The sequence below is a fragment of the Populus alba genome, chromosome 9 (assembly GCF_005239225.2).
Source record: "Populus alba chromosome 9, ASM523922v2, whole genome shotgun sequence".
In the NCBI taxonomy this organism is placed as follows: domain Eukaryota; kingdom Viridiplantae; phylum Streptophyta; class Magnoliopsida; order Malpighiales; family Salicaceae; genus Populus; species Populus alba.
Genome location: NC_133292.1, coordinates 8,101,721 through 8,124,519, shown reverse-complemented (window position 1 = coordinate 8,124,519; position 22,799 = coordinate 8,101,721). Strand labels below are relative to the sequence as shown.

At 33.6% G+C, this 22,799-nt stretch overlaps 3 protein-coding genes across 10 annotated transcripts; all 3 read left to right on the top strand.

Annotated features, from left to right (window-relative positions):
* The first annotated feature begins 4,599 nt into the window (after nucleotides 1-4,599).
* On the top strand, nucleotides 4,600-7,812 carry LOC118059099 (adenylyl-sulfate kinase 3). Of its 7 annotated transcripts, none has more exons than XR_012170783.1 (7): nucleotides 4,600-4,995; nucleotides 5,238-5,378; nucleotides 5,802-5,951; nucleotides 6,140-6,274; nucleotides 6,407-6,506; nucleotides 6,591-6,637; nucleotides 6,879-7,333. XR_012170783.1 is itself a non-coding variant. In XM_035071926.2 (7 exons), exons 1-7 carry the CDS (start codon nucleotides 4,791-4,793, stop codon nucleotides 7,445-7,447), a joined length of 816 nt encoding a protein of 271 aa, XP_034927817.1. In that variant the 5' UTR covers nucleotides 4,602-4,790; the 3' UTR covers nucleotides 7,448-7,812. The 7 variants fall into 7 exon arrangements, 4 of the variants coding, with proteins under 4 accessions (XP_034927818.1, XP_034927817.1, XP_073267625.1 ...); XR_012170782.1 differs by lacking the exon at nucleotides 6,879-7,333 and adding an exon at nucleotides 7,349-7,440 and having other exon boundaries at nucleotides 4,601-4,995; XM_035071926.2 differs by lacking the exon at nucleotides 6,879-7,333 and adding an exon at nucleotides 7,349-7,812 and having other exon boundaries at nucleotides 4,602-4,995; nucleotides 5,268-5,378; nucleotides 6,140-6,258; nucleotides 6,422-6,506.
* A 5,331-nt stretch (nucleotides 7,813-13,143) lies between these two features.
* LOC118059003 (endo-1,4-beta-xylanase 5) lies at nucleotides 13,144-16,294 on the top strand. Its single transcript, XM_035071829.2, has 7 exons — nucleotides 13,144-13,210; nucleotides 13,553-13,599; nucleotides 13,704-13,923; nucleotides 14,222-14,385; nucleotides 14,475-14,573; nucleotides 14,688-15,476; nucleotides 15,722-16,294. Exons 1-7 carry the CDS (start codon nucleotides 13,144-13,146, stop codon nucleotides 16,073-16,075), a joined length of 1,740 nt encoding a protein of 579 aa, XP_034927720.1. The 3' UTR covers nucleotides 16,076-16,294.
* A 1,857-nt stretch (nucleotides 16,295-18,151) lies between these two features.
* On the top strand, nucleotides 18,152-21,235 carry LOC118059098 (endo-1,4-beta-xylanase 5-like). Of its 2 annotated transcripts, XM_073411334.1 has the most exons (8): nucleotides 18,152-18,228; nucleotides 18,395-18,502; nucleotides 18,699-18,745; nucleotides 18,837-19,059; nucleotides 19,258-19,424; nucleotides 19,548-19,646; nucleotides 19,863-20,654; nucleotides 20,789-21,235. In XM_073411334.1, exons 2-8 carry the CDS (start codon nucleotides 18,442-18,444, stop codon nucleotides 21,134-21,136), a joined length of 1,737 nt encoding a protein of 578 aa, XP_073267435.1. In that variant the 5' UTR covers nucleotides 18,152-18,228; nucleotides 18,395-18,441; the 3' UTR covers nucleotides 21,137-21,235. The 2 variants fall into 2 exon arrangements, with proteins under 2 accessions (XP_073267435.1, XP_034927815.1); XM_035071924.2 differs by lacking the exon at nucleotides 18,152-18,228 and having other exon boundaries at nucleotides 18,297-18,502.
* Nucleotides 21,236-22,799: the final 1,564 nt, after the last annotated feature.

Genomic DNA, 22,799 nt, shown 5'->3' with positions numbered 1-22,799 from the left:
TTCTTTATTTTCTTTCGCTAAGTGAATTTGTTCCCCTACTTTATTATATATTATTAAAAAAACAAAAACTAAAAATAGCTGTTTCAACCACGGCTTTAAAACCTGACTTGACCTATAGGTTGATTCTTGATCCGAGAATTAGGCGGAGCTAGATTTAATAAAAATAAATGAAAAATTAATCTGTAATCTTATCAACTAGTAAATTTTTTTTATTAGAATCTAATAATTTTATTTTTAATTATTTTTTCAATGTGTGTAATTTTTATATTTTTATAGAAAATAATTAAATTAATTCAAGTTAATTCACGTCCTATTGATCTAGAAAGTGATCTAGAACTTATCCTCTGGAATCATGTATAAAAACTATGGTTTCAATATAAGGAAGAAAAGGGAATAATTTCGTATGCCAAACTTGATTTGAGAATAAATTTTTATATTTAAATTAAAAGAGATTTTTTCCATTTGAGATGAATTTTGTCAATAGAGAAATAGTTCTTCTTAATTTTTAGAGGTTTTTTCAATAAGAAATTATAAATTTATGGTTAAAAGTAAATTTCAGGTCAAGAAAATACAACAAAATCAAGTCAAGTTTACTTTTTAATAAAAAAAATTAAAATAAAGCTTGAATTTTAATTTATAATTATTTCCATTCAAATATGTTTGTTATGAGTCATTTTATGCTAAGTAGATTTGCGATTATCTTGAATTATGAATAAAAAAATCTGAATTATTAATTCAAGTAGGGAATTGCTTCCTTCTAATTCGCAGAAAAGGGACACTTTCCATCCAGCTGGATCCAACTTATTACGGTGACTCAAGTTTCTACTATCCTCATGTATTTTTATCTTAAAAGGCCCACAGCTTATCAAAAAGAGACAAATGTCAAAAAAACGATGGACGTATTTATTATGGTGTAGGGTCCCGCGTCGCCTTTTTTTCTTCCACCAAAAACCGTATTTCTCTTCCTAGTCTTTTCTGGTTATTATTATTTTTATTATTATTATTAGAATAAACGAGTTCTATCGCACAAAACAATTACTTTGATTGTTCCGGTATTCACTCAGCTAAGAAACCGGTTTCAAGTTAAATGAGTTGAAGTAGCTCAACTCAAATTAATCTAAAAAAAATAAAAAAACATTTATAAATTTTAATATTTTATATAAAAAAATTAAAAAATAATTCATGCAAATATAAACTATACCTGTTATAAATAATAAAATTTTAAAAATTATTTCAAAAACATTTTATATTTTTATATTAAAAAAATATTATGTTATCTTTTTAAATTAATTGGAGTGGAAGATTATTAATTAGCGCTTGATATATATATAGCTTGGACATGAACCTGTCATAAAACACTACTGGACTTGCATGGAAAACAGATGACGTGTTGTTGCCTCCCTTCTGGGAGGGAGAATACAGTCCAGATTTGTTTGACTCCAGAACTTTCGCCATACTTGAAACTGGTAATTAAGATGTTTGATTGGTTATTTAGGGCGTAAGATAATTTTGGTGGGCATGAAATAAAGAGGTCAGAGATGTCGACTAGGATATAAAAAGTCGCTTGCTTTGAGACCGGCTATGATTCTTGATTGAGATTTATGAATACAATATCTCAACGACCGTTCGGTGATAGTGAAATCTTTTATTCCCCCTCCTTTCTCCTTTCAGATCTATATTGCTTGGGTTAAAATTAAAAGTTATCCTTTTATTTTGTTTTTTTTTCTGATTATAGTCTTCATTTTTTTATTGTTTTTATTTGTTTAGATTTTTTATTGATTTTTTTATTTAATTCTCTATCATTTGAATTTTATATTTTTATATGTGTTATTTTGTTAAATAAACTTGTTTTTTGATTTAACCAATCATCATTTTATTTTATTTTTATGTTATACTTAGATTTTTTTTTCTTTGGATCTTTTCTGAAATTGATTTTATTTTTTTTATTTTTGTTCTTTGTCGTTACATTGATTGAGAATTGAATTCTTTAAGATTTTTTAGGTACAGTAATCTAAATTTTATGATCCAAGTCATGAATATTAAATATTAACCTAGATTAACATTGATATGATTTTTTTTTCTCTTTTTTAAAATCAAATTTTTTTTTGTTCTTCAATGCTGGGCTTATTAAAAATTGAGTTTTTTCTATTAGATCATAGATATAAAATATTATCCCGAATTGCTATTTGTCTTTTCATTCTTTAATCTTTTTTTATAATGATTTTTTTATGTTTATTGAAAATTCAGCTTATTTTTTTTTCAAATTTTTTTTTTGTATGAGGATAGTCTGACTTTACAACCTATGTTGTGAATTAGTTATACTGGCTTGAATTGATTTGGGGTTTTTATATCATTTATCTTGTTTTATTTTTTATGTCAGTTTTTATCATTGTTCTTTTAATTGTTTTTGTTTTTTGCTTTGGATATTTTTTTAAAATTGATTTTTTTTTAATTCTGTTATTCGAAATTGAATTGTTGAGAATTGGTCTTAATAATTTTTTTTTCACTCATTGATTTCAATCTCATAACTTGAGCCAGGGGTATGAAATGTTAACCTAGATCTACATCGGTTTTTTCCTTTTATCTTGTTTTAAATTAATTTTATTTTTTGATTTTATTATTCAATATTAAATTTACTAAAAAACAAGCTTTTTTTTTTTTTTCAATTTACTTTGTATGATGATGGACAAATCTTACGACGCAGGTTGCAAGTTTTCCATGTTAACTTGGATTGGTTTGAGACTCTCTCTCTCTCTTTTTTCATTTTTTTTCTTTTAATGATGGATTATTCTGGAATTTAACTTTGTAATTTTTTTCCCATTAAAAACTATTTTTTTTCCTTGCAGATTATTGTTATCACCTTTTCTCTTTAGATATGGTAAGTTTATTGTCATTGTCTTTTTTATTATATAATGAAATTAAATTATTTTATTGGACCTAATATAGTCTATAACTAGAGTTGCAAGTTTGTTTTATGCTTTTTAAAAAAAAACAACAATGCTTTATTATTATTTTTTTAAAATTTTAAAAAATTAACCTTACTCACAACAATACGCAAGCCACCTTTGGAACTAAAGAGAGTATGTATATAAAATTTCTAGGGGTATTAATTTTTTATTTTTTGTCAAGTTTTGCTTAGACATTTATTGCAGGAAAAAAAACCTTCAAATGTAAATGTTATTATATCTAAAAAAGTAATTATAATTATAAAATTAAGTGATTGATAAAATATCAAATATGTGATACGGTGTCCCTTCACAAAGAAAATTAATTAAATCATTAAGTGTCTCGAAGAATTTTAATAGAAAGATTAAGTATCTCAGTACCATTCAAATTTTTGTTGGTTATAAAAGACAGTAAAAAATGCAATCCCAGGAAGAGTGTATAACAGCAGCAACACAGGTGTTTAAAGGTGTGAAAATATTTGTTATTAAAATATATTTTTTAAAATATATATAAAAAATTAAAAAATTTAAAAAATATTATTTAAAACACAATTCTAAACGGCCCTAAATAAGAAATTCAGGCTCAGGGAGTTCACTTTTATTCCATCACACAGCAGGATTTTTTTTTTTACAGACTAGATCTAGAATAACTCAATAAAAAAATAAAAATAAATAAAGGATGCGTCGATGGTATTAGCGCACTGCGCACCAAAAAGAAGAAGGTGTTGACGGTATTAGCGCGCCGTTTATTTTAATAGGTTTTGCAGTTTCTCTCTTCGGCTATATATATATATATATAATTGGTTGTATTTTAATAGACACATACAGTTTTTTTTTTTTTTTACAGAAAACATGCTCTTTGGTTACAAAATACTCAAAGAAAAGGCAAGTCCTTTCAAATATTAGAGTATTCATTGATATAGCTGAATTGAGTATAGATTTATAATTATATCTAACTTAATTTTTTATATTTTATAAATTATAAATTTAATGTAATTTTTTTAAAAAAATCTATATGAGTTGAATATTAAGATTAATTACCATCTTATTTATTAATTTTTCAAGATATAACTAAAATCATCTTTTTTAAATCTTTATAACAATACTAAAGATGTCAAAAATAAATTCTCGGTATGTTATTTGGTAATTTTTTTTTTTCTTTTCATTTTCTCTAATTTCTCTTAGCTTTTGTATCATTTTATCTTTTTAATCGTGGGATTTTAAATTTTATATCTTAACTATTAAATTTTTATAAAATTTTAAGTTGAATTTAGATAAAGTTAATTATTTTTGTTTAAAAAAAATCATTACACAATTGTTATTTTCATGCTATAATTAATATTAAAAAATATGACTCTGTTCACTGCTATTTTTAATAATAATTTTATGCAGAATCATATTAAAAATCATGTTTGAGTTAAAAACTTTATTATTTTTCAAATATTTTAAAATCAATATTATTCTCCCAAAATATTTACCAAACCATGTCATTTTTTTTATAAAAAAAACCCTAACAAAACCAAAATATTTACGGCTAGTGGGCAGTGGCTATTATAGCTGTCGAAAACAAAACTCAATTATTAAAAATACAATCCCATGTCCGTTAAAAATCAGGAGGACGTGTCGGTATTTTTATTAGCCTCAATAAATCATTAAAATATCAAACCACTTCCATTCCTTCCTGTCTTCTTTTCCTTCAATAATTTTCACATTTTACAAAACTTCTATAACTGTCGCGTTCAACAACCCCATCTTCAACCTCATCACACCCCGATTTTCTCATATACAGTATCCTTCCTTACGTTTATTCCATTTTTATATGTATATTAATTATTTGTTTGAGAGATGAATGCTTCCGGGTTTAAGCCAGCACTGCCTGGAATTTCGAGCTCGAAAAGTCTCGGATTTTTTAGCTTCAGTGGCGGTAATCAACCCTTTGATTTGAAACCGAGAGGGGTTTGTCTGATCAAGGCTGCCATGGAAGAGACTCGGACGCTTAAACTGGATGTGAATGGCAAGGTGGGGGATAAGCTGCCAAATGGGCATGCAGGTAACTTTCTTTATTGGGTTTAATACTTGTTTTATAACTGTAATTGGATTCCAACCAGTTTATTAAAGTTTAGCTGGTGAAAAGGTAAAAAATTCCACGGTGTTTGACTTTTGATGTCCTTTCCTTTACTGAAAAGTGTGTTAATTATGGTATTAATTGCGATTGGGATTTATCGAATGGATTCTTGCTCTTCTTTGTAAAGTTTGGATTTTGAATTGATTCTTGACATGGGTTTTGGATAGGAAAAAATCATAACCAATTGTCTACAATAGGAAACTCAACAAACATAAAATGGCATGAATGCCCTGTTGAAAAAATTGACAGACAGAAGCTTCTCAAACAAAAGGGTTGTGTTATATGGATCACCGGTCTCAGTGGTTCAGGTTTGTTGTTCTTCCTTCATTGAATTCTTCTTGTTTTTTGTTTTTTCCTTTAAAATAAAATTGGGTTGATTGTCAACTGATTTTTGACCAAATTTGTTTGATTTAAATCAGTAGTGCTTTATATGTTTACTAGTTTTGGCCTAAATTCCCGTGGTGTGTTTGTTGTTCTGACTTTTTGAATCAAAGGATGCTGTTTAAATTTTGCTGATTAAGTGCTTTCACACAAACAGACATGAAGCTTAGCATGTATCGCGTTGATTCTGTTTTTTTGTTTTTTCGTTGCCTTTGGATTTCTATTGCCACTATGGGAAAGAAGTTGTAGATTTCTAGATAACTTGTGTATTTAGTCCTCTCCTTTTTCTTCCTCTTGCTATATCTCTTTCATGCCTTCTTATGCCCTGAAACTCAATTGATTTCTTATAGGGAAGAGTACTGTAGCATGTGCCTTGAGTCACATGTTGTACCAGAGAGGAAACTTGTCTTACATTCTTGATGGCGACAACATCAGGCACGGCCTAAATCGTGACCTTAGTTTTAAAACTGAAGACCGTGCCGAGAATATAAGGAGAGTTGGTAAGTCCTGTATTAAATGTTTACGTCTTTTGATTTTTCTTTAAAGAATTACTTGCTATACCATCATGTGCGAGTGCAACAGTTGGAATGTCTACTCACTTAATAATTGTTGATTAATAGTAATTTACACTCATGGACTTTTGGATGATTGAGTATGAAATTTTATAATTTGCCTCTTTTGTGTTCAGGAGAGGTAGCAAAACTTTTTGCAGATGCTGGATTTATTTGCATCGCCTGCCTGATTTCTCCATACAGAAGGGACCGGGCTGAATGTCGTGCAATGTTACCAAGCGAAGGTTTTGTTGAGGTTGGTGCTTCGCCAGGTTATGACTTATTTTTCAAACTACAAATGCAGCAAGTTGGGTTTTATTGTAGTTTTTTGTTTTCTTTCCTTTACTTCTTAGTTTTGGATCTGACTTTCAGATGTTGTTCATGTTGCCAATCATGCCTGACAGAGCTTATTATAACAGGTGTTTATGGATGTTCCCCTCCAAGTATGTGAGAACAGAGACCCAAAAGGCTTGTATAAGCTTGCTCGTGCTGGAAAGATCAAAGGTATTCTTAGGGAACCGCAATGCAACCGAGTTCTATTGGCTTACTTAACTGTTAAGAGTTCCAACATTCATTTATATCTTACAGGTTTTACTGGCATTGATGATCCATATGAACCACCATTGGATGCTGAGGTAATTGTACGGAGCAAAACAAAATATTCTGGCCAGCACAAAACATTCATATACACCTGCATGATTCGTCGCTAAGGGGAATGCAATGTGTTTTTTTTCTTTCATTTGGATTATTGATGAAACTCATAAATTGCGGTACTCCTAATTTGGTTCTGCCTAAAGCATCAAGAAAGCAATAATGATATTTACTTCAATGCATGAATTGCCATGTGTTTAATCACTTATTTGGTTTTGTCTTCAGGTTATATAAAAAGCTATGCGGAGAAAGAATGCTAATTTGCGAGTTCTTATAAAAAACTAACCAACACTCTTCTTTATATTGTGCATGTGGGTTGCTCGTGGGATATATTTTGTTACTGAAAATGGGTGACTTCATAAAGAGAACATTATAGAACCATGCTTACTACATTAGGACTTTCACATTCTGTGAGTGGTTTAAGAAATCTGTTGTTAGAATTTGTTTTATTAATAACAGAAGGTGCAGATTAGGGTGAATAACAAAACTTTACCATGATCACCTCTATTCTGTTGTCGTTACAGTTATGTAGCTGGCTCGCATTGGTATTTACCAATGTGTTGTGAAGAAGCCTAGTTGTCTCTTTTTCATCTCTTACATTTCTTGTACCACCGTCGCTATGTAATTCTTCTTTTAGCTTGTAACATTCTTGCATATCATCAATATATGGTATTCATTGCTTAAAGTTTTTTCAGATAGTATTGCAATGCAACACAGGAGACTGTTCTACCCCATGTGACATGGCTGAGAAGGTGATTTCTTACTTGGAGGTAAAAGGATATCTCCAAGCATAAAATTGCTGCTGCGATCACGACTCTCAGTCATGATGCCTTTGTTATTGGAGTATTACTAGCAATGGAGGAAGCTGCTCACTTCCCTAGTTGATAAATATCAAATAAATCGATTAGTCTTTTGGTGTTTTGTCAGTTAATTTATCAATTAACTAATGAAACCTTCTTGGCCTCCGCAACACGGATGGAAATTTCATTTCTTTTGATTTGTATTTATTAATTAATCTGGAACTGGCTTGGGAAATATGTAAAATACTTATGAATGTTTCTGTGGGGGACGTAGTTATGCACCAAAAGAGAGAGAAAGGAAAGAATAAGAGTGTATATTCTTGTTTGATTTCTATGCATTTGATATTTGATTGTGCTTCTTTTCTCTCTGCCACTTTTTATTGCAATTGCTACAACACTGTTGAAGAAATTGGAATTTCGAGTTCAGCAGTTCTAGTTCATGAGATGTCCTGAAGTGTTTCCATATGCAGAGGTGAAGTATTGCCATACTGCTGTTGTCAGTCTCATTTCTCGTTTCTAGTTTTGGCCAAGACAGGGATTGTTCTGGTTGAGGTGGTGTTTTCTATCCGCCTGGATCGAGAATTTCTCTGGATGTAACCGTGAGACAGCTTTAGAAAAGGTATTTTGGAATGTCTTTTTTTCTGGTTGATTAAGCAATCTCGCAGTCTCTCTCACCGTCCTCTAACCCTTCGAAGCCAATTGTTTTAGCGCGTAACCCCAAAGTCAACAAGCTACAGGTGAGCCGGTACCAAAGCTTCTCTTATGTATTGCTATAGCCAGTGTAAGAAGGTTTCGTAGCTCAACATTTTACTGACAACAATGAGAGTAAATAAATATATAAAAAAGTTTATATTTATCTATGCATTTGACAGATGACACTCTGACTGTAACCATATTATTCATATTTGCTATTCTATGTTAGATTTGGGATCTGTGATCTTCTCCCTCGTTAACTCTTGACTGGGATGTTGAAATGGTTTATTCCTTGTGCCATTTCTTAAAACCATTTATCTTGGCTGTTCCCTCTTCAAACCCTTTATGAGTTTTTATGCTGAACGTGAAAGGATTTTGAATTTTGACCCCTCTTCTAATCTTAAATAATTTTGATTTTGTTATATCAAGTAGCATGGCCACTCAGGGATCAATTTCTGCACATTTCTAACAGGTCTCTGTTCATGATCATAGCACTGAACAAATTCAAAATCCGTGTAAAAAATGTGTGTTTAACAACCTTGATCTGTAGCTGTGGAAGTATTTTCTTCTGCCCATTTAACCAGTTATTTCAAGTGAATTTCTTATGTATTATTAATAACTAAAGTAATAAATTCCATTTTTCTTTTATAGACAAGGAGTCGCGGCACCAAGGTTCTTTGGGGCGGATCCTGACGAACAAAACATCAATAACTCGGTGATTTCATAAAAAAAATTAACTTCCTTTTAAATCCAGATATAATTTACAAGCTGAAACACATCTATTTGTCATCTCATATGTTTAAAGATAAGAAAACCCAGAAAAAAAAGAGAGATTAGAATACATCTAACTTGTAATTTCTGACTAACTTGAAAAAAAAATGAAGTGAAATGATTTTGAAAAAAGGTATTTTAGAACACCTCTATTTTGTGTGTGAATCATCACTTTCGAAGTTCCCATTTCCATTGTACCGGCTTCGAACCCGTTACCTTGTTGGTTTGAATGTTGATCCACGGATCAAAGCCAACAAAGCACAAGCAAAGCCGGTGTCACATCCTCTTAAACTTTTCTACTTGTTCGAGTAACAAAGATGTTGATCAAATTTCTCCCCCTTTCGTGTAAAACAGGATGGGGTTTTTTATTATTTCAAATACATTTTGATATACTGATGTTTTAACATGAAAAATTTATTTAAAAATAATTATAACCATACTCCAAACAAGCTTTGATCTTGAAGTCCCAAACCTAATCCATCATTGATATCAAATTTCTTGAATCAATTTTTACTAGACTATGCACGTTGGCTGTATCCATGCATTAATCAGCAATACACCATCTAGGAACGTGCCAAAATAACATTTCATAAAAAAAAAATATTTTTATTTAAAAATTAATTTTTATATTTTTTTATATATTAATATTAAAAATATTATTTTAATATATTTTCAAATAAAAAATACTTCAAGATAATGGTCCGGTTTTCAAAAAATTTAACCAAATCAAAAAATAATAGTCATTGTTAATATTTCAAACTGAACCTTTGTTCGGTTCAGGTCGGTTTTTAGCATCCAAAACCAGAAAAACTGAAATTTTTGTTGCTATCGTTGTATACCTTTATCTGGGCTTTGTGCCAATCGAGATGATGTACTACATCTTCGATAGATTGCTATTTAGGATGAATCTAAGGCTTCCATAAAGAACAAAAAGTATTTGATTGAGAAGCAACTGAAGTGGACCAATCACATAGACACCATGGAGTAAAAGGCATTCAGGACCTCTTGCTCCAAAGCATCAAAAGTATGGAAAATAACAGCAGAACCTTCAGAAGCCTCTCAGCAATTCCACGCAGAAGTTAAACATATAATCATTTGGATCTGTTATTCGAACAAAACTCGGAAGGTCCTTAATTTAAATCTCTCATTTCTGGGATCCAATCCACCACTTTGTAGTAGCCATTTGTTAGAAATCATTGCAAACAAAAATTGAACGTACATATATCTTTTAGTAACTGAATAAAAGTGGCTGCAGAAACAGGGTTATGGAAGGAGGGGAGCGACAAGGAGGGGGGCGGCTGCTGTGAGGGTTAGGTATTTAGTTTTAGAGTTAGGATTTTCTTTTTATACTTTTTTTTTAGATATAATTAAACCGGTTCGGTTTGATCCGGTTCAATCGGTTTAAGCTTTTTTAAACCGGACCCGAACCAGACTGGCCGGTTTTTTATTTTTTAATCAGTTTATTCAGTTTTTTTTATCGGTTCGGTTTTTTTTGGTTAATTTTTTCTCGGTTTTTTTGAACACCCCTAGTTCAAGAACACAATCACTATTATACCTGCCAGAAAATCTTGCCTGTGGCCTTTTCCAATGGCACCTAATTTCCCTTTCGCAAATGCCTTTTTTTCAATGACTTCCGACAACAGTTTGAGATGGATAAAAAAAAAAAAAGGTATTTTAGAATACCTCTTTTTAAAGCAGCAAGCAACCATGTACTCTCTCTTTAAGCTCTCTCACCGGCTTCGAACCCACGACTTGATGGGCTCTGTGCACAGAAACACCAGATCACCAAGCCACAAGCGATGCCGGCCAAAGCCAATCATTATTTTATTTAATTAACCTATTTGCCTCCTGTTTTTTCCAAAAATACTTCTTGACGGCTTGCTTACAAATGCGAAATTACGTGTAGGTAAAGAATTTTATTTGGTTATTCCTGTTCCTTGCACGGCGAAGGGTGTGTTTGAAAGAATTGTAGGGATAATGTTTTTTAAAAATTAATTTCACATCATTGTATTAAAAATGATTTTAAAAACAAAAAATATAATTAATTTAAATATAAAAAATAATTAAAAAAACACTTTTAAAATATAAAATAAACTTAATCTTTACTCTTATTCTAAGCATTTATTTTAAGATGAATTCTCAAACTAATCATCAATCTTAATCCTCATCTCTCTAGCCACTGAATGAACCATCTACTTCCTTGCCCTTTCAGTGTTGATCTTCGATTGCTTGACGCCTCTAACATGGATGACGAGGCGACGTATATAGCAGATTGCTGAAATAGAAAGCCCTGCACCTGTAAATCATCACCATTCCTTCTGGTCATTTTCGTTCTTTTTTTTTTTTTTTTTTTTTTTTTTGGGGTGGGGGGGGGGGGAGGTCTCAATGTTGTGCATGAGCAGAGAATAATGGCTATTCAAGTCCAAGACCCGATTTGTTAATTGCATTAGTGAAAAAAAAAAAAAACTCTATTTGTTTTCCTCCTCCACGTAGAGTTTGTGAATTTTTATTTCAGATTTATGGCCCCCAATCCTAACCCTAGCTTGTGTTTTGAAGTCATCAAGCAATCTCATTTTTCAAGCTTATAATACAAGATTTCGAAATTCCTTATCCAATTATTTATAATTCTAAGTAGAATATTACGCAATTGAGCTTTGCATGAACATGGGGATGCGTCAAAGAGAAATTGAAACCAAAGTGGAAGGAAGATAATTTATTATAATTGTACTTTGCAAGTTTTCAAGGATATCTTTATATTTTTTTCTCCTTGCAACTCATTTTTCCTTAATGTTGTCTTTCTATTTAGGCAACGTGTTCGGCCCCATCGTAAAATCCAAAGTCGTTGCTTAAAACTTAAGGTGCACGTGTTTCGATATTTCAACTCATTACAAAAACTACACTTGAAACTTAACACTTTAGTTTTCCCCTAACGTTCACTCTAGTTCTTGAAAGGTTTGAATCTTGTTTTTGTCCCTGTATATTATTTTCATACAAGTAGTTCCCCCTTTGAAGTTTTCGGTCCTTTTATTCTAATAACTACATTTTAATACCTTCATTAAAAATAATAGCTATTAGATCCCTATATATCAATAGCAACTTGGTCATATGGGCCAGGAACGTGGGCTCACCGGGCCCACTCCCTTGCCTTTTCTGAACAAGCCCAGCCCAACGTGATTTTTTTTTTTTTTTTTTTGCAATCTCATCATCATTTAGTGTGTGAGAGATTTTTTTAGCTCTTTTTTTTGGGACAATTTCTTATACTAGAAATAGGTGTATAGAGACTAATTACACGCGTCTAGTAAAAAATCTCTATGTCTTTCAGATTCACATGTATTAAGAACCTCACTGTATTTACATCGGAGTTCAAATCCAAGGCACGTACCTCAGTTTGAAAAAAAAAAACTTTTTAAGAAACTAATACTTACATACGAAACAAAAGAAAGAGTAAAACGACGTGTAATTAGGCGCATGTGAAGTGCCTTGTTGAAGATTTTAGGCCGTCGAATCAAAGCTTCTCTGCATACAATTTGTTTTCTAGACGTTAAGTTAAATAAAATAGAGCTGTTGATTGATTTTTTCAATAATTAAAATAGAAGAAAGGGAGATAAATGGGAAGCGAGAGACTGATTTAGTAATTAAAAATCTAAATCTTATATAATGGAGATTAATGTAGAGAATATAAAGTAGTGATCACCAAACGGGAAACAAATCAGGCTCTGCCAATGCTTTTTAAGAAATTCTAGATACACTGATATATTTTATGTCTTCCCAGAAGTTATATTTCTTTTTTTTTATGAGTTATATCTCTTGCTTTCCTCAATTCGATGAGGATTCTTCGGCTTCTTCTTCCAGCATACTAATATATATATGTGTGTGTGTATGGTCTATTTTTTGGAACTGTAAACTCTCTCATCACAACACTTGGTATGTTTGTTCACTCACATATCATGCATGCATATTAATTAGTTAATTCATTTCAATATATATTTTTTTTAATTTTGCTTAATTTATTGGGAATTCAACTTCATGATTAATTTTGATTTGTTTATATGAGATTATTTTAATTTTATAATAGGGTTATTTTAATCCAAACGATAGCATAATATGCCGATCAATAATGTAATTAAGATGCTTACATCTATGTGTTATGTTTACTCGTGATCTCATGGTTAATCTTGATTGGATTGCTCATGGATTTCAGGGCTACGCTCTAGCTATTGTATAATATGAAGGCAGGAGATGAAAATGGTGGTCAACTTCTTCTGCCATTTTTCAGTATTATCCTCTTTGCAGGTTTGTTTCCTCCATGATTTGATTAATGTAGCGACCAGCAGGTGTACTGTCAAAATATTAGGCATTCTTGAAGGTCCTCTATTTCACAAAGTGATTGTTCTGTTCATTTCTTTTTAGGGAGAAAAAGAAGTACTCCCGATTCATTAGTTAACATCTGCAGTAAATCCACAATATCAGCCTCTTTTTTTTTTTTTTAAATTTTATTTCACGTACCTGTTATAACTTGTTCAGTAAAAATTAAGAAGACAAGGTACCTAATTATATATTTGACACCAAGTCTCTAAGATTTTTTATTAATTACTACCACTACATAGCGTAATGTACGTCTTGCATGTTTTGCAGGCCTTCTAACCAGTGCCTTACCCTATGATTACTCGATCAGCCTCGAGGCAAGCTCAAATTAAGATCAACTTTTATTTATTTCGCAAAGATTGTGCATAATCTCAAGTGATTTGAGGATTCATTCTCTCTTTTCCTGATGGTGTGATTTCAGTGTTTGGAAAATCCTCTCAGACCTCAGTATAATGGAGGAATCATTGTTAACCCAGAACTAAATGATGGACTAAGAGGATGGTCCACATTCGGAGATGCGAAGACAGAACATAGAGAATCCAATGGCAACAAATACGTTGTGGCTCATTCCAGGAAGAATCCATATGGGAGCATGTCACAGAAGCTTTACTTGAAAAAGAACCACCTCTATACTTTCTCTGGTATGCATTGCTGCTTCCCCACCTTCATTTTAAGTTCACAGTATGGTACTAGTGTCTGAAAAAGAGAGGGGGGAAAAACTGCTTACGAAATCCTGAAATTCTAATTTGATTTCTTAATTAAACAGTACTTAAACACCATTCTGCTTTCACTGTGACGTCTTGTCTCGTCAGGGGTTAAGATAGGGTCAAGGGTATCTGCAACTTCTCCAAAAAAATGAAAAAGAAGAGAAAATTGCATAACATTCTGTTCTTCTTTTGTGATTTGATCATGTTAATATAGTGCTTTGAGTTAATGCAGCCTGGGTGCAAGTTAGCGAGGGAAACGTTCAGGTAACAGCCATTTTCAAGACAGATTCTGGCTTCAAAAAAGCTGGTTCCGTTTTTGCTGAGCCAAAGTGCTGGTCCATGCTTAAAGGTGGCCTTACAGTGGATTCATCCGGGCCTGCTGAGCTATATTTTGAGGTGCTGAAATGGTATCTAATTTCTAAAACATAATTATGGTCTTATTATTGCCGTACCTGTTTACGATTTCTTTCCTTTTTTTTTCTTAGAGCAACAACACCTCGGTCGAAATATGGGTTGATAGCATCTCATTGCAGCCGTTCACCGAGAAAGAATGGAGGTCTCATCAAGATCAAAGTATTGAAAGGGTTAGTTGACAGATAGTTCCATCTTTCATCGTTTATTTAATTACAATGTTTTTTCCTGGCTAGTTACGAATCGACAACTTTTCACCTAATTGGATACATGTATCTTCGTTGCAGACTCGAAAGGAAAAGGTTCGAATCCAAGCCATAGACGAACAAGGCAATCCCCTCTCAAATGCAACGATCTCCATTAAACAAAACAAACTGCGCTTCCCATTTGGTTGTGCTATAAACAAGAACATCCTCTCCAACACCGCCTACCAAGATTGGTTCACCTCAAGGTTTGGAGTGACAGCATTTGAAGATGAAATGAAGTGGTACAGCACCGAAGCAACACGTGGCCAGGTTGACTATTCAGTTCCTGATGCCATGCTGGCTTTTGCCGAGCAACATAATATAGCGGTCCGTGGCCACAATGTGATTTGGGACGATCCTAAGTACCAAAATGGATGGGTAAATTCACTCTCACCGAATGATTTTCGAACGGCTGTACAAGCAAGGGTAGGGTCAGTTATGACAAGATACAGAGGCAGGCTTATAGCTTGGGACGTTGTTAACGAAAATATGCATTTTTCTTTCGTTGAAAGCAAATTAGGACAGAATGCTTCTTCAGCTATCTACAACTGGGCTGGTAAGACTGATGGACTCACTACATTGTTTCTGAACGAGTATGATACCATTGAAAAGAGTGGTGATGGTGCCGCTTCACCTGCTAAGTACCATCAAAAGCTCAAAGAAATCCAGAGTTTTCCTGGGAATGCCAATTTGCGCATGGGGATTGGACTAGAGTCTCACTTTACCATTCCAAACCTTCCTTATATGAGAGCTTCCCTTGATACTCTTGCTTCCGCTAATGTTCCCATTTGGCTCACAGAAGTAGATGTTCAAGGCAACCCAGCTCAGCAGGTAAGAGATCTGAGATGCAAAAATTACAACCTGCCCTCTTATAGTGCATCTTCAAATTGTTCTTGAGGGGTTAGGCTTCTCTCATGTCATGGATAACATCATTGATCATTCTGGAATCAAAGTTTAAATAGTAAAATAAGAACGAAACTGAAACAATTGTATTAGATTCCCTAATTAAATGCACTAATAATATAAATTAAATCGTCCATAATGATCTAAGAACTAATTGTTAGTTTCGTGGGCAGGCACAATACTTGGAGCAGATTCTAAGGGAGGCATATTCCTACCCAAAAATTGCTGGAATAGTGATTTGGTCAGCATGGAAGCCACAGGGGTGTTACAGGATGTGTTTGACTGATAACAATTTCAAAAACTTGGCTACCGGAGATGTTGTGGACAAGCTTTTGCATGAGTGGGGGGGTTCACTTATAGGCATGACAGATGCTAATGGCTTCTTCGAGGCTTCCCTTTCCCATGGAGACTACAACGTGAAGATTATTCGCCATGGTGTGACGGATATATCTTCCTCGACTAGTAACCTTAAGGTGGCTCCAACTGTTGCCAGCAGAACAAATTTGATCCACCAAGTTACTGCTTGATTGTTTCTCTAATATTAATAGTGCTTTGTGTTATCTGTTGTCTAATATTTTTACCCAAAAATTAGAGAAACAATCAAGCAGTAACTTTCTTTTATGTGCTTCTATTATTTGAAATTTTAGAGCTAAAACAGGCGAGGGTTTTGTCTAGGTGCTGGTATGTTGCAGCTGGGTTTGCAGACTAATTGAACAGCTATAAATTCTCATTTATTAATGAAAAAAATATAACTCCGCAAAGAAAACAAGCAAATCTTCGATTTAAGGAGATGTAATCAGGTAAAATGGCGGGGAGGAGGAAATCGCAACTAAAACCCATGAAGCCCTGGTGTAACCAATTTTCGAGCCACTCAGAATTGGGCTAAATGCCCAGTTTGGGTAAGAGCAGCGATTTGGTTTTAGAAGAAACCAACTCACCATTTAGTATTTATCTTAACGCAATGGATTTCATACTTGGTCCACTTTGAAGAATTGCCCCAAGCTTGATGACACGAACCCATCCTCTTTGCCTTTGATCTATCCATGCCAGTGGATGCATGTCACTATCTTCAAAATTAATGTTTGATGTGATTTTAGGCAACTTGCTGTAACTCACTACAAACTTGATAAGAAAAGTTAATTAGCCTATTGATCCATCCAAGCATGATAGGGCAGGACTCAGGAGGTATCCAAAAATGGTGACTAATAAAAAAAGGAACGATCATGATCAGTATAGTATATGTTGGGTTTCAAATTAGAAATTTAGAATGTTAGAAGAGCCTTAAAGAGAGATTATTTTGCAGGTTTTACCTGAATCGGACCTGTGTTGCACATGCATGCATGAAAGAGGAAGGAATGCCAACTGTGCAGCAAAGAGAACACGCAATCAAGCCTTTAGCAGCTAAGAGGAAGGTTTTTTTCCCCAGAAATTAGCTCTCTGTCTACAAATGATTATGTTTGGTTGCTGAGTGTTGTTGTTCCATCACCAGATCAAGATATCATATTCCCGTTTGCTGAATCCAGGCGAGTTGAGATTCTCCTTTCCCTTTGGTTTGGTATAGGTTTCATCCCCTGTGGATTGAAGTATTTGGGCCGGCCCATAAGCAATTCGGATGTGTGTGCGTTTCATGGTATCTTTGCCAATACCACACATTTCAAGGCAAAATTCAGTCCATGTAGGAAAGCAAAATATTTGCAAAAGGAAAGGCATGGAAACTCCAATCTACTAAAATTAAAAGGAAAGGAAAAGGAAAAAAAAAAACATTCTATGACTCATCATTTTTTCTTGAGATAAGAGTAATATACCTTAAATCTCCACTGCCCAATCAAAATATAGTTATTCTTCATTCTTTTTATTTTTTCAATCATATATTTTTGTTCAAAATTTTATTTTTTTATACATCACTTTCTAAATTTAAAAAAGGAAAACAGAAGTCACTAGAAAACAATGACAGGGAGAAAACTTTTTTGGTTGGCCACACTTTACCATGAAAAATATCTTTCTTGGTATCAATAAGTTTATTTTTTTTTATGGAAACTCAATAGTGGCAGTCTTTCTCAATAAACATGCCAAAACATTGATTGAGATTAGTTTATTTTTTCTATAAGATTGATTTTCATGTTTTTTAGAGGGTTTTAGGGTGTTTTGGAGGTAAAAAATAAATTTATATAGGTTTTTAAATAATTTTTAAAATACTTCTAAGTGATAACAAGTTAGAAATTAGGTTGTTTTGGGTTCAAAAATGGATTTCAAAACAGTGTCATCTATATTTTTGTTTTTTTAAAAGTTGGGTGACATAAAAAAAAATAGAAAGAAAAAAGTTTAACCTAGATGCATGAGTTCTAGTTTTCAAGCCCAATCATGCTTAGGCTTTTGAGTTGTTAGCCTAATCATGTATCCTCCTGTTTTTATTTTATTTTTTAATCATTCTATTAAATAAAAAATTAAAATGCATCTATCTAATTTTATGGATAGTGAATTAAAATGTATTTGGGTGACTATAAATAAATACCCATACATTCAGTTTTATGGATAGTGAATAAAATGAACCGAGTTTCCACCAGCTACGTTTTTCTCTTTATAGCTAGGACAACACCTGTAACGTCGCTATATAATTCCAAATAAGTTTCACGGGCAAACCTCAAGCTGAAGTAAGTTTCAGTGATTAACACTGTCCGAGGTTGGCAACTTGACATGCATCTAATGATGTTCTTTAAAAGAGGAAGTGTGGGATTTGATTTTAATATTTCATGCTCATGTGTCTTTGGCTCTGGGTGGTTTAGAAGCTATATATTTTATTTTAGAAAAGAAAATGATAATGATTTTGGACTGATGTTTCTCTTCAGGGCGTGTGGCCTCTATTTCATGGAAGCTTGTTTGCTTGTGCTTTGAAATGATGAAGATGCTAGCAGGATGCTGTGTATTGGTGCTCCTAAGCATTTTCCTGCCTTCAGGTCTCTCTCTCTCTATCAAACACACACACACACACGACTGGTAAGGGAATGAAAGTCATTCAAAAAAAGTAAATTAAATAGAAATCACAGGGAACAGTAAAACATTAAGAGGGTTTATACCTGTGTATTTGCTTAGTGTTGTAAGTTATGGTCTTCAAAGGATTCTCACCTTTACATTTGTCGTTTACCGATGCAGTGCGCAGGATTCATGCTTTCTCCTATGATTATTCTGCTACAACAGAGGTACGGAGAAACACTTTTCACCACCCAGACTTCCCTCCAAATTCTCACCGAGAAAAATGTTAAAACTATTTTTCTAAACTATTCCGAGCAGTGCTTGATAGAGCCCCGGAGAGCTCAGTATGAAGGAGGGATAATAGCTAATCCAGATTTTACTCATGGCGTACAAGGGTGGATTGTGTTTGGACAAGGAGCAGTAAAAGAAGGAATATCAAAGAACGGAAACAGATATATTGTTGCACACAGCAGACGTCAGCCACTAGACAGCATTTCCCAGAAGGTTCAGTTAGAGAAAGGAAAGCTCTACAGCTTCTCTGGTATGTCCTTTCCAATTTATTTAAAGTAGAAAATTTTCTCTAAGTTGCATTTTCCTCCAGAGGGGAAAAGCTAATCGCTAAAGATATCACTGGCGAGTCAAAGGAAACTAGCATAAGAAGGATATACTTGTTTTCAATCTTTTTTCTTTCCTTTGTTATTTTCCAGAAAAGTTTCATTGAATTTATTTGAAATTTCAGCTTGGGTTCAAATCAATGGAGGACGTGGAAATGTAGCTGTTGTATTCAAAATGTCTCGGGGTGAACTTGTTCGTGGTGGTAAGGTTTTGGCCGGGAATGGATGCTGGTCTTTGCTGAAAGGCGGTGTGTTTGCAAATACTTCAAGTCGTGTTGAGATTCTATTTGAGGTAAATACCATGAAAGTATCATGAAGTCCAGTTTTCTAATCGTACAGAAGCATTTGAATAGGATTCAATTATCTTTCAAATAGAATATTTAGATTTATGTTTTTTTTCTCTGCCTCGTTGTAGAGCAAAAATACAGAGGCAGAAATATGGGTAGACAATGTCTCATTACAACCTTTCACCATGGAACAATGGAGATCCCACCAAGATGAAAGCACTGACAAGGTAATCAATATGATTGCATAACGTGAAACATGTTTGTGTCTGTGCGTAGCATTGCCTTAACAATCTTACATGTTTCAAATTGATGAACTCGCATATATCTTGAGGGAGAAAAAGAACAAAACACATGCATCTTACCGAAGAGAAAACAAATCCATGTTGCAAATCTGATAAATCTCATCATCATATGCAAATTCCATGTTGATTCTGAACCTGCAGGAAAGGAAAGGAAAGGTGAGATTCGAGGTAAGGAATGCCAACGGAACTGCAATAGAAGGTGCAAGGTTCTCAATAAAACAAACCAAGTCAGACTTTCCATTTGGATGCTGTATGAACTATCACATCATCAACAGCACAGATTACCAAAACTGGTTTGCTTTGAGATTCAAGTATACCACTTTCACCAATGAAATGAAATGGTACAGTACTGAAAAAATACAAGGTCAAGAAAACTATACTGTTGCAGATGCCATGGTAAGATTTGCCCAACAAAATGGCATTTCTATCAGAGGCCACAACATTTTCTGGGACGATCCTGTGTACCAACCACATTGGGTTAAGAATCTAACTTCAGAAGAATTACAAAAAGCTGCAGCCCAAAGAATAAAATCAGTGGTTTCGAGATACGCAGGACAACTAATTGCTTGGGATGTAATGAATGAAAATCTCCACTTCAGCTTCTTTGAGGATAAACTTGGCAAAAACGCTTCTGCCGTGTACTATGCAAGAGCATACCAACTCGATCCAGACACCACAATGTTCCTCAACGAATACAATACAATTGAATATAGCAGTGATGAAAAAGCAAATCCATTCAACTACAAGACGAAACTTGATGAAATTCTGTCATATCCTGGAAACCAAGGAATATCAGCAGGCATTGGTTTGCAGGGCCATTTTGGTTCTGGCCAGCCCAACCTTGCTTACATGAGATCATGCTTGGACATTCTAGGATCAACAGGATTGCCTATATGGCTTACAGAAGTGGACGTCGGAAAAGACCCGAATCAGGTATTGTAATTTTTTCAAGCAAACAACAAAACAATTCCCTATACAGTGTTCTACTACTTCTAGTTACTAATGAACCAGTTGCCAACCGATGAAAGATACAACTAATGCTAGATGCTAACATTTCATTTGGACAGGCAGAGTACTTGGAGCAGGTACTAAGGGAAGGCTATTCTCATCCTGCTGTTAAAGGGATCATAATGTTCGTCGGTCCAGCAAACGCTGGGTTCAACAGTACAGTCCTCGCAGATGAGGACTTCAAAAATACTCCAGCTGGAGATGTTGTGGATAAGTTGATAGATGAGTGGAAATTTCAGACAACAGAAATAAAAGCAGATGGTAAAGGGTCCATTGAAATTCCGCTGTTTCATGGAGATTACAACATAACTGTCAAGGACCCAGTTAGCAGTTCCTTAACTGCTTTCAGTTATAAGATGACAAAAGATGTCACAAGAGACACTGTCCATCTTCGTATCAATGCCTGAATAATATGACCATTCTACTTCAATCATAATGTATTCCTAATATGTCTCTCCTGTGTAATCTTAAGACCTTTGTTAAATCTTAATGATATTGCTCGATAATTCTCGTGCAAAAAGGCTTGACTTTTTTGAGTCTTCAGATTATTACAGAAGAACAAACGAAATTATAGATGGCATCAACAGAAGCAAGAAAGTAAAGGGTCTTATCAAGTAGGAGCTAATTTTGCAAAAGCTTCAATCTTTCAAGTCTTCAAAGCCTTTTTTTATTGCTTGAATAGAAGCACAGTGGACGATAAGAATCGTGGATCATTCTGCTTTCAACTTCAAAGTGGTGGCAAAGAAATCCATCACTCGCCTGAATTCCTCCTATGAGCATGATAATACATAAGGGAATTGCTCTTCATCATCTCAATTTCCTCCTTCCAAGTTGCTTCACTCGTTTCTAACATCACTTTAAAAGCATGTAAAAACAAAGTAGGAGGCTCTGGTTCAAGGCAGGGCCGATTTTTGCTAAGATAAATCACAGCATAAGCCATCTTATTATCATTTTTTTCTACCCTATAAAGAGGCGCTCCCTCTTTTATCAATAAATAAATCAATATTTGGTCGCAATGTTACTCTCAAAATCAAACAAACATGAAGAACACTCAATATATAGCCGCAAAAAGTTTCTCATCACAATCTAAGGTTGGTATGATAAGCAGAGGAAGAAAGTGGCGACTGAACGACTCGAATTTGAAGGGAAGCCCAGACGAGGACTGGAAGCGTGTGTGATGGTGAAGAAGACGAGCCTGTGAATAATTTGGACCTAGTGTACATCAGGGCCGAGGGTTTAGGCTTGGGACCTGGGTGGCCTTAGCAATGTAAACGTCACGTCATGTACAAGCGTATGAACCACGAGTCTTATTGTGAAACGACAAGTAGTCTCGTGAAGGGAGCATCAATATCAACGTGCTCTATGGAGAACCAGAGTTAGAGCATAAATGTTAATTTTCTCTCTCTTTGGTCCATTTTTTACATAGCTTTAGGGTGTTTGGGAGTGTGGTAGCTGTTGCTTTTCAAATAGCTTTTCGTGCCAAAAAGCATGCCAATAATGTTTTTTCATTTTTTAAAAATCATTTTTGATATCAGCACATCAAAACAATCCAAAAAGTACAAACCGTACTCAATTTTAGCAAAAAAAATAAAAAAAAATTCAAAATTTCTCCAAAAGCAGGTTCGACCTCAACCGTACTCAAATGTTATTTTTCAAGATATTGAAAGTGTTCAACCATGATGAATATAAATATGGTAGAATTACTCCAGATATAATGGTATACAATGAATAACTGATCTTATCCTATTAGTTATTTTATGACATTTATTTTAAGAAAATAAATAAATAAAAATTCATGAGAGGCAAGAAAATATAAGATTATATTTATTTATAGTATCTGTTTTTTACTTATATCTTTCTGTTTTTTTAAGTAAATCTAAAAATTTATTAATAAAATAAAACTAGTTGCTTTCTGAACATCATAAAATTTCTTATAAATTATTCTCTGATTTTTGCACTAATAAAAAAAAGATAAATTCATTACTCACGAATAAAATTAGAATAATATAAACAATACAGGTTAGTCAATGGTCGGTGCATGAATGCACTGGATACATTTTGATATGGAGT

Excerpts from the sequence above, each read along its gene's own strand:
- LOC118059098 (XM_073411334.1), top strand. The coding sequence starts at position 18,442 with ATGATGAAGATGCTAGCAGGATGCTGTGTATTGGTGCTCCTAAGCATT. Across the intron at positions 19,425-19,547 it reads GTGTTGAGATTCTATTTGAG|AGCAAAAATACAGAGGCAGA; the intron begins GTAAATACCATG and ends GCCTCGTTGTAG. Across the intron at positions 19,647-19,862 it reads AAGATGAAAGCACTGACAAG|GAAAGGAAAGGAAAGGTGAG; the intron begins GTAATCAATATG and ends CTGAACCTGCAG.
- LOC118059003 (XM_035071829.2), top strand. The coding sequence starts at position 13,144 with ATGAAGGCAGGAGATGAAAATGGTGGTCAACTTCTTCTGCCATTTTTC. Across the intron at positions 13,600-13,703 it reads ATTACTCGATCAGCCTCGAG|TGTTTGGAAAATCCTCTCAG; the intron begins GCAAGCTCAAAT and ends GTGTGATTTCAG. Across the intron at positions 14,574-14,687 it reads AAGATCAAAGTATTGAAAGG|ACTCGAAAGGAAAAGGTTCG; the intron begins GTTAGTTGACAG and ends TCTTCGTTGCAG.
- LOC118059099 (XM_035071925.2), top strand. The coding sequence starts at position 4,791 with ATGAATGCTTCCGGGTTTAAGCCAGCACTGCCTGGAATTTCGAGCTCG. Across the intron at positions 6,259-6,421 it reads CAAGCGAAGGTTTTGTTGAG|GTGTTTATGGATGTTCCCCT; the intron begins GTTGGTGCTTCG and ends TTATTATAACAG. Across the intron at positions 6,507-6,590 it reads TCGTGCTGGAAAGATCAAAG|GTTTTACTGGCATTGATGAT; the intron begins GTATTCTTAGGG and ends TATATCTTACAG.